The sequence below is a fragment of the Acinonyx jubatus genome, chromosome A2 (genome assembly GCF_027475565.1).
Source record: "Acinonyx jubatus isolate Ajub_Pintada_27869175 chromosome A2, VMU_Ajub_asm_v1.0, whole genome shotgun sequence".
Taxonomy (NCBI): domain Eukaryota; kingdom Metazoa; phylum Chordata; class Mammalia; order Carnivora; family Felidae; genus Acinonyx; species Acinonyx jubatus.
In genome coordinates this window covers 148155749-148169013 of record NC_069383.1, presented here as the reverse complement: position 1 = coordinate 148169013, position 13265 = coordinate 148155749, and the positions used below count along the sequence as shown (strand labels likewise).

The 13265-nt window shown below is 57.4% G+C and overlaps 1 protein-coding gene across 10 annotated transcripts in view; it reads right to left on the bottom strand.

Annotated features, from left to right (window-relative positions):
• The window catches only part of LOC106979182 (cadherin EGF LAG seven-pass G-type receptor 3), a 38090-nt gene that overhangs the window by 666 nt on the left and 24159 nt on the right, over positions 1–13265 (bottom strand). For 4 of the 10 annotated variants that reach the window (XM_027038665.2, XM_027038667.2, XM_027038668.2 and 1 more), the window contains one exon: positions 10152–11909. In XM_027038665.2, coding sequence (XP_026894466.2) covers positions 11882–11909 — 28 coding nt within the window. In that variant the 3' untranslated portion in view covers positions 10152–11881. Of the gene's footprint in view, positions 1–239; positions 295–483; positions 664–1299; positions 1471–1841; positions 1938–2022; positions 2116–3042; positions 3113–3258; positions 3366–3454; positions 3551–3843; positions 3922–4055; positions 4170–4662; positions 4811–4894; positions 4978–5256; positions 5410–5488; positions 5654–5862; positions 6027–6582; positions 6694–6924; positions 7065–7144; positions 7749–8219; positions 8313–8409; positions 9203–10151; positions 11910–13265 lie in introns of those variants that run through there. The other 6 variants (XM_027038673.2, XM_027038670.2, XM_027038671.2 and 3 more) reach the window with 6 other exon arrangements.

Here is a 13265-nt window from a genome sequence, read left to right as displayed (position 1 = left end):
CAAGGAATAGGTCTCCCCTGACTCATAGAACCACCAGGAACCCCAACCCCAGTCCCCCGAATACCCTGACCCATTTCATCCCTGACCTCTACCCCTGAGGCTACATCTAAACCTCCAGTCACTCTTGATCCTTGACACCTGCCCCCTCAAGACACCTCTGACCAGTTTCAGAGACCTTAACTCCTTGGCTGGAAGAGCCCACTCCCCTCCCAGACCGCTCATGTCCCCACCCCACGCACTGTGGCAGGCGGCCATGTACACCTCCACCTCGATCTCTCGGAAGTCACGGAAAATCTGCAGCAGAAAGGGGGCCAGACTCAGAGGGAGCCTTGTGGGTTCCGAAGAGGGAGGCTGGGGTGGGAGGGAGTTTTGAGGGGGAGCTCAGAGGGCTCTTGGATCTAGTTATGGGGTCGGGAGGCTTGAGGGGGACTTGTCCTCTCCCAGGGCTCTTCTTAGGAGTGTCCCCAGCCCCCAGCCCCTTACATTCTTCAGGCTCTTGAGGCACACAGTGTCCACAAAAGAGAGGGCTCCCAGATCCAGGATGAGGCTGTGGAAGTGCGGCTGAGGCAGGCCCAGGGCTTTCAGTGTGGTCACATCTGGGGCCTTAGCATCTTCTTGACCGCTGGCTGCCATACCTTCTAGCTCATTCCCTGTGCTCACCTGCTGGCAAACCAGACACACTGCAAAGGCTGCCCATGAAGGAGTGATGTCAAGGAGCACACAGACATACAAGGACATATAGGGTCAGATGTGGGAGCACGCACGTAAACACCCACATATATTGGGACATTCAGGGGACACTGGAGAACCAGGGTGTGGGGAGTCTCTTGTATGCAAAGGCAAGAGGGACACATGAGGACACACAGGAGAGGACGCCCAGACTCAGGAGCACATACAGACTTGCATATACTGCTCTGTTACCTCCCGCACCCAGGCTTACTAGGGAGGCTTAAGAAGGGAGGGTGCTGGGCAATTGTAGCCTACCCTCAGTCAGTCAGGGCGGAGCAGGGAGGGGGCCCAAGGACACATGTGCAAACGCAGACACCCTGGCATACCATCTGGGTCTCTAGTTGAGCCTGGCATCCCTTTTGATCCCATATTTTTCCCCCACTCCCAATCCTTTCCCTTTACCCATGAGCACAGACTGTGGGGTCTTGTGAACTCTACAAATTCAAGGTCTTCCGATGGCAGACCAGAGAGCCACAAGCAGAATCTATGGCAGATCACTAGACCTCTCCCCATAGGGCATCTAATCCACCACCCACCCCCCTGCCACTGGCACAACCATTTAAAACCCACAGCTGGTAGGTCCGTGGCCTTCCTCTCAGGACATGCATGGTCACCCCCATCTCTGCAGCTCATGGCTGACCCCTCTCCCTCGGCCTTGGAGTCCTCCATGTTGTTGCTCTCCATGTCTCTGGTGCTGGAGTTGACTTCGATAGAAACAGAAGTGTCCTTGGAGGCGGCAGTCTAGGTCAGGGGAAGAGAGGGGCCATAAAAAGCTGTCCCAGCTGTCATCTGACAGCCAAGCCAGGCAAGTCTGGTACCACCCCCAGGCTTTGGGCAGGTAGGCAGGCCAGGAACTGAAGCTTGGGACCCAGGGCTGCCAGACTGAAGGTGGTGGGGTTCTGACCAGTTCCAGGAACAGCCAGACTGAAAAAGGATTGTGGTGGTCCACGCTTGTTACTGGCTCAGGATGTGGGAGAAAACAAAACTCCACCCAGAGCACTGACCCACCAGGGGAGCAAAGCAGGGGTCCTGGGGGCATCAGGGAGAAGAGGAGAATGAATGAGGTTAAGAAGTCAGGAGGCCAGGAGTCCCTGGCTCAGAGAGGCCCCTGCCTGTTTCTGGAGCTTCTTCAGTCGCTTCAGCTTTTGCTCCTGCTTCTTGACCAGCTTCTTCTTCCGGGAGATGAGGTGGTCAACATCCACACCGCACTAGAGAGAAATGTCAGAAGGGATGCAGACATTCTGGGGAGGTAAGGGACCCTATGACACTCACCCTGGGGACCCCAGGCCTCACCCTCTGCTTCAGTGCATCGCTGTAGAGCTCAGCATTAGCAAAGTACATGGTGGCTGAGGAGCGGAAGATCTTCACGCCTGGGACCTCCCTGGCCTAGGGATGGGTCAGGGTTGGGGGTGGCTGAGCCCTCTGCTCTCCTGGTTGTATCTTGCTCTCCTGCTTTCCTCTCCTGTATGGCCCAAGGGCCCCCCATCACCAAGCCCCTGCCCTCCCAGACCTTGGGCCACAGGTTTGGCTACATAACCCTAACACCTCGTCCTGCTCCCTACCCCTCACCCCCACCACCCAGACCCTCAGCCAAGCCCATCAAAGCTTCTTCCAGGGCACCCTGAACCTTCCCTTCCCATCTCCCCTCCCTTCTGTTAAAACCCAGGCTAGGCTCTTGGGCCTCCTCTTGGGTCTCCACCCCCCACTCTGTGGTCTGTTTTCTGCATGTACACAGAGAGACCCTCCCCAGCTCCCATTCCACCCAGGACACAGTCCAGGTCTCTGCTCAGCACTTGGGCCTGCACAATGTGCCCCCACCTCCCTTTCCATCCAGCTGAGCTGCTCCCCCTCCTGACCACTCCTCCCTCTGCCTGATTATACTGTACTCAGACTCCAAGTCTCCAAGTCAGCAGGAATGGGCTTGTTTTATTCCACTGCCCCTACTATTAAGCATGAAACTTCTCAGGAGGTAAACGAATGATAGAGATGTAGAAACTCTGCTGATCAGATCAGAAACAGCCTCTCCTTCACCCTGGTGCCCCAAGCTCCTGCCCCACCAGCATTCCTGTCCCAGAGCTGCTCCACAGGATAAGACAGACACCTCTCCTCAGGCTCCCATGGCCCCTCTATCCACTCCTCCTCTGTCCCTTCCTAGCTCTGAGGAGGGTGGCAGACTAGAACTCCTCCCCTGAAGCTCCAAGGACCAAAGTACCCTCAGTCCCCAGGGTCTTTGCCAGGCACAGACAAGACTAACAAAGGCCCATTCAGCCTCTGTCCCACCCCCAGGCCTCCTGCTCAGCCCCTGCCACCCACCTCTGAGTACTCAGCCACATCTCGGTAAATATCCGTGTCTGGCACCTGCCCCAAGATAGAGTAGCGGGGCCTGTGAAGGAGACCATGTGAGGAAGGGGCAGCGAGGGGGTACCAGGGAGCCTGGGTGACCCCCGAGATGCAGGAAAGCGGTGGGGAGAAAGTGTGGGCCTCGCTCCCTCACGAGCTGGGATGGGGGGACCCAGAGGGGAGACTCACAGCTGCGTACGGAACACCACAAGCAGCAGGGAGAAGACCACTGCAACGGCCAGGCCAAGGTCCAGGTTCAGCAGGATGGTGGCCACAAAGGTCACCAGCCAGATGAGCTAGAAGCAGAAGGGCAGCGGTCAACAGACTCTAGAGGGGGCCCTGCTGTAGGTCCCCACCCCCACCCATGGGCTCACAGGCCTCTCACCAGATCCACTCGATTTGCCTTCCAGAGGGAACATATGTCGGTGAACTGCTTCAACATGCCCTTCAGGTTCACGATAATGACGGCTGCCAGGACTGCCTGGGTGAGGGGAGTGTCACCAGGGACTTCCGAGAGGCGCCCGGGTGCTGACAACCCTGACCACCCGGGCCTGAGCCCCGCACGATGCCAGCCGCCACCTGCCCTCTGAACTGAGCAACTTGGATCTCACTCGGAAGGGTTCCAGTCCCTGATCCTTAACTCCAAATCCCACCCCAAAGAGCTCAACCTTGGGCATGAGCTTGTGTCCCTGCCCCTCACCTAGGACCTGACTGATTTGAGCCCCTGGCCTGGCCAGGTCCCTCAAGCCTGGCTGTGGGGAGGAGGCGGCTCACCTTGGGCAGGTCTTGAAAGAGTTCCCCAAGTTTGACGATGATAATGAGGATGAAGAGGGAGGAGACAGCCCCAGCCACCTGCAGGGTGGGAGTGAGCAGGGGGGTGGGGTGGGGTGGAGGGTAGGGGAGTAGGGTGCAGGGAGGAGCAGGCAGGACCGCCCAGCCAGAGCGGTGTGCGTGCGCACAGATGCACACCCGCACCCGAAGCCCACCTGCGTGTTGCCCCCAGTGCTCTCCTGTACCAGGCTGCGGGACATGGAGCAGCTCACAGGGAAGCACCGGAAGATGCCCCCGACGAGGTTACTGAGGCCGAGAGCCACCAGCTCCTGGTGGAGGGAAGTGCGGGTGTGTCATGTCTGGTCACTGTACCACTGTATCTAGGCCCAGGTGTCCCCTACCTCCATCCTCATTCAACAGCCTCCAGACTTGGCTACTGTCCCGAATGCCCTGGCTACTGTCCCAGTCCCCTGCGTGGCCCCAGCACATTTGTTTGCTGTTTCTTTTCTTTCTTTTTAATGTTTATTTATTTTTGAGAGACAGAGACAGAGCATGAGCGGGGGAGGGGCAGAGAGAGAAACACAGAATCTGAAGCAGGCTCCAGGCTGTCAGCACAGAGCCCAACATGGGGCTCAAACCCACAAACCGTGTGATCATGACCTGAGCCAAAGTCGGATGCTTAACCGACTGACCAATCCACCCAGGCGCCCCTTGTTTGCTATTTCCCCCTGTCCCACCTGCTATACCACACACTGCCCCACCCCCACCCCCCAGGCCCTGGCATCTGTGTTTACCCAGCTGCCCCATATCCTGCCGCCAGACCTGGTTGCTGTCCACCCGGTAGCCATGCCTCAGGGCGAAGATCTTCCCCAGTGAGATGGCAATGGCGAAACCAACCACGGCGATGGTGAAGGCATAGCCCACAAGACTGGCGAACAGCTGGGGGTTGGGGGCCACTGGGGGCACCAGCCTGCAAAGGGCATCTGTGAGGCCAAAGGAGGGTGCTGGCCCTGGCCGCCCACCCCTCCCTAACCCGACAGGGGCCAGAGCTCACCCTGCAGGAATGTTGCCCACGACATCCACCCCAAATCTGCGCTTCAGACCCACGCCATAGGAGATGCCTGTGGCTCCGATGAGCTGGGGGGAGAGGACAGTCAGAGTGTAGAGAAACTACTTTGGCAGGGAAGAAGGGGGCCTGAAGCAAAGCCTTCAGGAGATGGGGAGAAGTGGACGACCGGGTAAGGTGCTGTTTGGGGACTGGAAGGCACCAACATGGGACCTTTCTGCTGTGGTTCCAGCCACTCTCCAGGAACTCTCCCTGGTGCCCACTCTGGCTGGTCTTTAAATCCCCGAGGGTACCTGCTGGCAGGGACATATCCTCCCTTGCCCTTCCCCCCTGCCCCGAAGAATCCGAACCGTGAGCAGTTCCCCAGGGAGCGGCAGGGGCAGATGTCGCTGCAGTTTGTCATTCAGCAGTTTCACCAGCACCAGCACCACTCCTGCCACCAATGCGGTGACCACAGTGCCAACCACGCTCTGGGGCAGCTTCCAGCAGACCTCCAGAACTGTCTGAGGGGAGGCAGGGTCACAGCCAGCACTCCAGATGGTGGAGCACACCCTACATGTCCCTCCTCCCACCCTCACTCACATAGATGAGGGACAGCGGCCCAGAGCGGCTGCTCAGTTGGAGGCCAAACACATACTTGAGCTGCGAGACGAAGACCTGTATGGACGCGGCTGTGGTATAGCCGCGGACCAGAGGCTCTGACAGGTAGGTGACCACGAAGCCGAAGTGGACCAGGCCCAGCCCCACCTGTGGGGTGGCCAAGGACAGTCAGGGAAGACAAAGGCCCTCAGGGCAGTTAGAGCACAGCCCGGGGCAGGTGGAATCCAAGGGGCATGAGTGAACAGCAATAGTGAGAAGGGCAGCGATGGTCAGACTCAGGGGAACTGGCAGGTGAGGGTGGGGATGGGGTTGGCAGCAGTGGGGGTGGGAAACACATACTCCTGACTGCTCTGCACCTGGAAGAGGCCAACCAGGACACTGAGTGTGGCGGCCAGTTGCACCCGGGCAGCATCTCTGGCCTCCTCATCGACTGTAGCATTCTCAGCCTGCAGGAAGTCCTCATCCGGGGCCAGGGATTCCGTCACACTGCCCACCATTACAGACATGACAGCAAAGGTACCTGCAGGGACAGGTCAGGGCAGGTCTGAAGGGGAGAGGGCACTGCCCTAACCAGGAGCCCTGTCCTTAAGGCAGAGGCCAGGAGACATTCAGCTCTAGACAAGTATCTTCAGAGTATGCCATACAAACAGAGGCAATGCTGGTGGTCATGTATGAACCCAGAGCTCAGGGGCTCTTGAGGGTGGCTAGAAACGTTGGCCCTGCATCATCTGCCCTGTTCCACTCATGTCCATCGGCTCAGAATCATTCCCCTCGTGGAAGGTGAAATGAGGAAAGGGGGACAGCCTGCCTCAGGCTAGTCAGGCCTCTGCCAAGTTCTGGGCCCCTTGCAATGCCTCACACACATCCTCCTGGAGCCAGGAGCTATCCTGAATCTGTGGCCCCACAGTCAGAGGCCTAGTCCTGCCTGGGAATGACCTTGGGCCAGTCTCCCAGTAGCCCAACACCAATGCTGTCCCTTTCCCTAAGTTCCCTTGCCCTCCTCAGCCTGCCCTCATCCTGTCCTCCATGGGGGAACATGGACATCCTCCTGCAAGGCTGAGCCTGGCTCCACTCACCCACGGAGATGTGCCGGGAAGTGCCAAACAGAAAGTAGATAAACACAGGATAGAAAGAGCTGTAGAGGCCAAACACGGGGGGCAGTCCAGCAAGGAGGGCATAGGCCAGGCCTGGAGGCGAAATGGTAGCAATGTAGGCTTGGAAGACTGGGCCTTGAAAAGGATGAGGGAATCCCAGCCCTAGGTCATGGTCCATAGTTCCAGGGGCAGGGCTCAAAGCTTCAGATGCGGGTGGGTGGTGGGTGGGCACAAGACCACAGGGCTTCCGGGCCAGGGCCTTGAAGGGCTGCAGATCACCCCCCAAAGACTGAGGGTACAGCCTCTGGGTCAGGTATGGCTCACCCTGTGGTAGCTGCATAATGGCCACACTCAGGCCAGCCAACAGGTCACCTAGGAGCCAGTCACGCACGGGATACCGGGGTAGCCACGCCAAAACTGGGAGGTGTTGGAGGAGAAGGGCTCGGGCCCGAGTGTAGGAGCACCTGAGGACACAATGGTAGGCATTGGGAACACAGTCTACCTAAGTCCGGTCGGTGCCCCCAGCCCCCACCCTCAGCCTTACTGAAACCAGGTTCGCCACTGGTGGGTCTCGGTGGCTGAGGTCAAGCATCCCAGCTCCTCCAGCTGTTCCTGATTCAGCAGTGGCCGTTCCACGTAGTAGTTTCGCTTCCTCAGCTCCATGGCCTGCGTCACAGGCAACAGTGCCTCTGTGTCCCTCTGACTGGGGTGGCAAGACCAGAGTCATAGTGAGTGTAACCCTGGTCCAACCTCCCTCACACTTCCACCTGGAGTCAGAGAGTCATCCTCAAGATCTAGGTAGGTCCAGCTCCCAGCTGGCCCCACGCCCAGCCAGTGGCAATCCCTGAACTTTGTCTAGCATAAGTCTCTCACTGGGCCAAAGTTCCCTATAAAAACACATCAGGATGAATACAATCCATACCTCCAACCCAGGGACAGCTGTGAGCGCTCTACCAGGTCCAGGTCCCAGGCTGACTGTCCCCCTCCCCCCCCAGCCCATCCCCCAGCCAATCCCCGTTTAGTCTCTGAGTCCTTATCCAGCTGTTCCATGAGCTCCGTGCTGGCCATCTGAGAGCACACACAAGGAAGGGATCCAGCAACCAGGGTTCCGGCTCTTCAGGCAGGCTCCTCTTTAGAGGGGCTCCCCTCTAAGGGAAGGAAGGTGCTGAGGCTAAGATTGCCCCTGGGCCTCCAGCCCCGGGGTCCAGGTTGTGGACAAACTCAGGCTTAATCTCACAAAGCCAGGGAATGGTTCTCACCTGGAGAAAGGGGTCTCACCTGGAAAGGCAAGCTCCCACTCAAAGTGGGAAGATCCCCCCCTCAAGAACTCCCGTTCCCAGGTGAGATCTCACGTAGGGGAAAGCTCTCAACTGACAGGAAAGTTTTCATCAGCCAGGTATGTTCTGTCTTGGGAGAATCTCTTCATCTACCCAGGCTCCCACCTGAAGCGGGAGGTGGATCTCCTCTAGGAATAGGAGATCTGGAGGCGAGGGAATTCTTAAGGGGGGGGGGGGGCGGGGTAGCTCATACTGAGGAGGAAGCTTTCTCAGTGGGGAAAGTTTTCACCTACCAGTAAAGTTCTCATGTGGAAGGTACTCTCACCTAAGAGAAGCTCTTACCTGGGGGAGGCTCCCACCTGGAATGGGTGAAAGCTTTCACCTGAGAATAGATCTCCGCTGCGCAGGAATCTTCCCTGAGGGGAAACTCCCCAGCTGGGAAAATTTTCAGGAAAGTTCTGATCTGTGAGCTCTGACCTAGGGGTAGGATCCCACCGGAGGGGTAGGAACTCGCCTGGGAAGAGCCTCTAACCTGAATGTCCTGCTTGGAGAAGGGAGTAGAGTGCGCACAAGGAAGATCCTCAGAGACTCTTGGCACCGCAGTCTCACAGAGATCTTTGAGCCCCCTTGCCCCTCCTCCGTGAGTCACGCAGGTCTTCTTAAAGCGCTCCCACCACCCAACGGAGCGCGTGTTTGGAGGGCGGGGCCTAGATCATTGGCCCCTCCCTCTGGGAGGGCACCGCAGCCCTTCCAGCCGTATCCCAGTATCCGGGATCAGTTGTACAGCTAGGTGGGTTCAGGACACCGTTATGGACTCCGTGCAACGACGACCTCCCGCCCCAACGCGCCCATGTGCGCACCTCCTGGGCCGGGTCTCCTCCACACTCAGCCGCCTCCCGCGGCCCGAAGCCAGCTCGCGGGCGGCGTTCGAGTGGCTTCCCGCACAGTCCTCAGGAGAGAGGGTCGCGCCAGTTCCCGCCCCCATCCCTCGCTTCAGGGGATAGCTGCCTGCAGAAAATCGGCAAAGCGGCAAACACAGGCGTTGCAGGCAGATGCCTGCTCCGGACTTGGCGGTACGCCTTCGGAGCTAACCCAAGCCGGCTTCTGCACCGAGACCACGCGGCGGCTCGCGGACACAGACACGGGGAACCAGGGCCACGCCCTGCACTCACCCCAACGCTTCCGACAGCCCCATGGCCAGCGGGCTGCCAATTGCTGGCTGCTGCAGGAACTGGGGCTGGAGGCCGCTGAGGCTCGGGAGGCGGGGCCGGGATGAGGCCTTTCGGCGCTCTCCGAGGAGCCAATCCCCGGATAGGACAGGGAAGGCTTGGACGAATCAGAGTGGTCGGGCGGGGCCTAAGTGACGAGCCTCGGGCTGGGCTAGCCCCAAGGCGGAAGATTTAACCCCTTCCTCCCCTGCGGCCTGGTTAGTACTGCCCCTCCGGGCTCACTTTTAATCTCCTGTCTAAACCTGGTAGAACTGCAGAACTGGGACTAAAGACCTGCGCGGAGCTGGCCATAGCCGCGGCCCCAGGTCCCTGAGTACGACAAAGGCGAATACCAAGTCTTGGCTTCTCGTGGAAGGACCCCGCGGGATGGGGCGAGAAACCCGCCAATGGGCTGCCTGTGGGCGCTACTGGTGGCCAGAGCCATAGCTCTCCTTGGGGTATCAGGTCTCTGCGGGCGCCACCTTCAGTCTCTCCTAAGATCAGGCAATGTCTGACACCGAAGGTGCCCTAGGCTGCCCTTCAACTCTGGACACCCAGACCCAGAATGAGACTGAGAGTTTCCCTTCCTCCATACAGAGCACAGCCTGGCATCTCGGTTTCTGTCTAAAGATTTCTGCTTGAGCGGAGAAGGAACGCGATGTCCCAGCCAGGTCCAAGTCCTAGAGGCTGGTGGGGGTCAGTGCTGTTAATGGGCTGAGGGGTTAGCAAGGGCAGTTCTTAGGGTTGACTGGGCCCCTAGCCAGGGCAAATTCGAGGTTACAATTGCACACCCTGAAGACCAAGTCATCATGCTGCCACCTTGAGAGAGAGGAGTTTCCCTGGCACCTTACTCCCAGCACCTGTGCTCGTACTTCAGGCCCCGATCACAAGGCGCCAGGCCAGAATTAGGGGTGAAAGAGATGGGAACCTGGTCCAAATGTCAGACGAAATGTGCTAAAAATAACTGAATATTGAGGGGGGTGCAGAGCTCAGATTTCTCCCAAAGGTCAACCTGGCCTGAATCATTCATAGCCACCTTCCTACCCTACACCCCCACCCCCAAACAGAAAGAGGCAACAACCATTTTCTATAGAAGTTTATTCCCAAAACAGAGCGCGGCTTCACGGAACAATTTACACAGACAGGGAAAGGGCCACTGGGCTGGAGCAGGGGACCCCCACCGAGAGACATCTATAGAACCTAGGACATAGCAAGGACGACCCCCTCTCCCCACAGTGGGCCCCTTAACCCTTCAAGGGCTGGGGTCATTCTGCTGGGTAAGGAGAGCTGGGGTCCTGGCTGGCGGATTTGGCACCAGTCAGTGAAGAAGAACTTTTAATCTCCTTGGAAACTGCCTCCCAAGAGTATGTGCGGGGAAGGGGCAGGGGGGTGTCTGCACAGAACCCCCTACAACCCTGCACAACCCATTGTTCGTAGCGGTAAAAGGATGCCCGCTCTGGAGGATTTCTGGGTCTGCTGTTCAACAGGGGGCTCAGGGCTGGCCTTTGGCCTGGGAGAGGTAGAGGCTAGAAACTCCTCAAGATGGCCAGGTCCAGGGTCCTCAAGCCCCTCTCCCATCTTCTCTATCTTTCACTTGTAAACAAAGGGGGAAAAACACATTCTCAACTGTAAACAAAGTGTAAAAGTTCAAAGTTTTCAGTTGTAAACAAACTTGTAAAATGTTTTAAATCTTGACCTGTAAACAAAGTAACAAAATCTAGAAGTCCCCAGTTCTGGACATCAGACAAAGTAATAAAAGAGAGTTTTGTGAACAGGGTCCTAACAGTCATTTTTCCCTATAGAAGAAAATAGAGTAGGATGGAACTAGTTACTGCAGCCCAGGTGCCAAGGGCCAGGGAGGGTCCTGTAAACATGGGAGGCAGTGGCACCTACATTCTGTGTCTTCAATTCCCTTGCTTTTGCTCCCCTTGCCCCCACTCCTACCCTACCCCTCGGAAGAAATTCTAGCACAGGGCAGGGTCAGGGCATCAAATGGCACCATGGACAACTTTTGCTCATAGCAGGGGTAGGGGCTGGCAAATGACCCCCTAGTCCACCCTCTGCAGGAATGTCTGAACAGAGGCCTGAGCCCCTCCCCAGGAGAGAAAGGGAAGCCTTGCTCTGTAAACATGACATCTGCTGCTCCACCAGCACCCCACAGCATCAGTCCTAGGTCATAAGGCAGTAAGTGGCAGGGACTCCACATAATAAACACACACATCCACGGGGAGGGGCAGCGTGAGCAAGCCCTGTGAGGAGGTCAGAGGACCCCTGTTTCCAAGACCAACCCCTTGTCCCTGAAGTTTGGCCCTTGGGGCATCCAAGAAAAAGCAAAGATCAGCTCTGTACTTTGGGCCCTAACAATATTCAGATCAATGGGTGGGAGGCTACTTGCCCTTCCTGTCTGAATCCGCCCCAGTAAGATGAGAGGAAAGAGCATATGGTTTGCTAGGGACCCAAATGGGGCCAAACTCTACCCTCTGTCCCCTTCCCCTCCCAGCCCAGCCTCAGAACCCCAGGAGACAGAAAAGCTGAAAAATAACATACGCATATCTCTCTGGTTACAAAGGTACAAAACGTATAAAAGTCCTCCTTTCAGTTCTTCCCCCTGCACCTGTTACACGCATGGCGGGATTTGCTCACAGAGAGAGCAAGGAGCCTCAGCACTGCAGCAACAGGGAGAGCTGGGGGGCGGGCAGGAGGCTGCCTGGGGATCAGCCCCTGACTCCCGGAGTCTCTTCTGTTAGCTCTAATCTTCCATTGCCCTCAGCCATTCCTGGTCCGTGAGTCTGCCCCTCAGGAGTGCCCCTCGCTTCTGGGAACTCTGCAGAGTTGAATGCGGTAGTCAGAGGTGGTTGCTGAGAGAATTCAGTCAGGGGGCTCTGGGCTTCCACCACAGCCTGGGCCCCCACCATCTTCCCCCAACCCCATCACCTTTGCCTCTCAGTCCCCAGCCCCCTTACACCTATTTCAGGGTTCTCAAGCCCCTTTACCCCTTCTGCACCCCAAGACTCATCAGCAAGGCCCCACGGCCTCCTGTCTTCTCTCTAGGCATTCAGCGAGCACCTACTATGTACAAATACTACATTAAGCACTTGACAGATTTTTGTCTCAAAAAATCTCCACATCTCAGAAAGTTTGTTACTACAGACACATTTTACAGATATGGAAACAGAGACTCGGAGAAGTCAAGTGTGATTCCTGAACCCAAACCCCTGCTCAGCCCCCCAGGCCCACCCCCGACCCCCACCAGTCAGACCCCAAAGTTGGGCTGCAGTTGGGTCCAGGCAATACTCATAGCTCTCCCTCAACCCTCCCCCAGCACCCTTCCAGAGTCCCTGGCACCAGGCCCCAAGTCCCCTGCTCCTCCTTCCTTTCTCTTCCTCGGACTCTGCCTGGGTTCTTCTATTGGCCTCCTGTCCCACACCTGGGGTCCCCTTCTCCCCAAAGCCTCCTTTCGCCCTGCAGCCCTCCACAGAGCCTGACCTAGCTGTTCCTCCTTCTCAAAACTCAACTCTCCTCCTCTTGGTTTCCAAAGCCTCGCAGCCCTTGTTTCCTCCCCACTCCTCTGGCTCCTGTGTATCCAGCTGCTTCCCAGGTACGACTGCTTTTCCCTACCCCACAGATGCCCCATAGGCACCTGAAACGCACCAGGTCCCAGCTCAGTTCCTACGTGCTCCACCTCACGGTGCCCACAGGCACGAGGAACCTAACATTGACTAAATCAATCGATCAATCAATGGATAAATGACTTACTTTCAAAGTTAGCTCTTCAGCCTGGAATAGAAGATGCCCATATCCTGGCACCACTTCTGGCCCCTCCTTATCCCATACCACCTCCTAAACAAAGCCTCTCAGGCAATGACTCTTCCTCTCCTCCTTGCCCCTTCCACATACCAGGTTACCTCCTACTGCCAAGCCTTGGCACCTGCTCTCACCCCCTCCTCTTGTTCAAGCCCTCCGGAAGGCACCTATCTCTCTTCCTTCGCCCAGGAGGTACAGGGGAGGGTGGCTGGCACCAATCATACACCCTGCAAGTTCCGGCTAATCACACCACCATTCCCCGCCAGATTTCTGCCCCCAGCCCATGGCACCCTGGCTGTGCTAAGCCAGGGCCAACCCACACCCCATTTTGTGGCAGAACACAGGCCAGGGTACACAGGAGGTTGCCTTAAGCTGA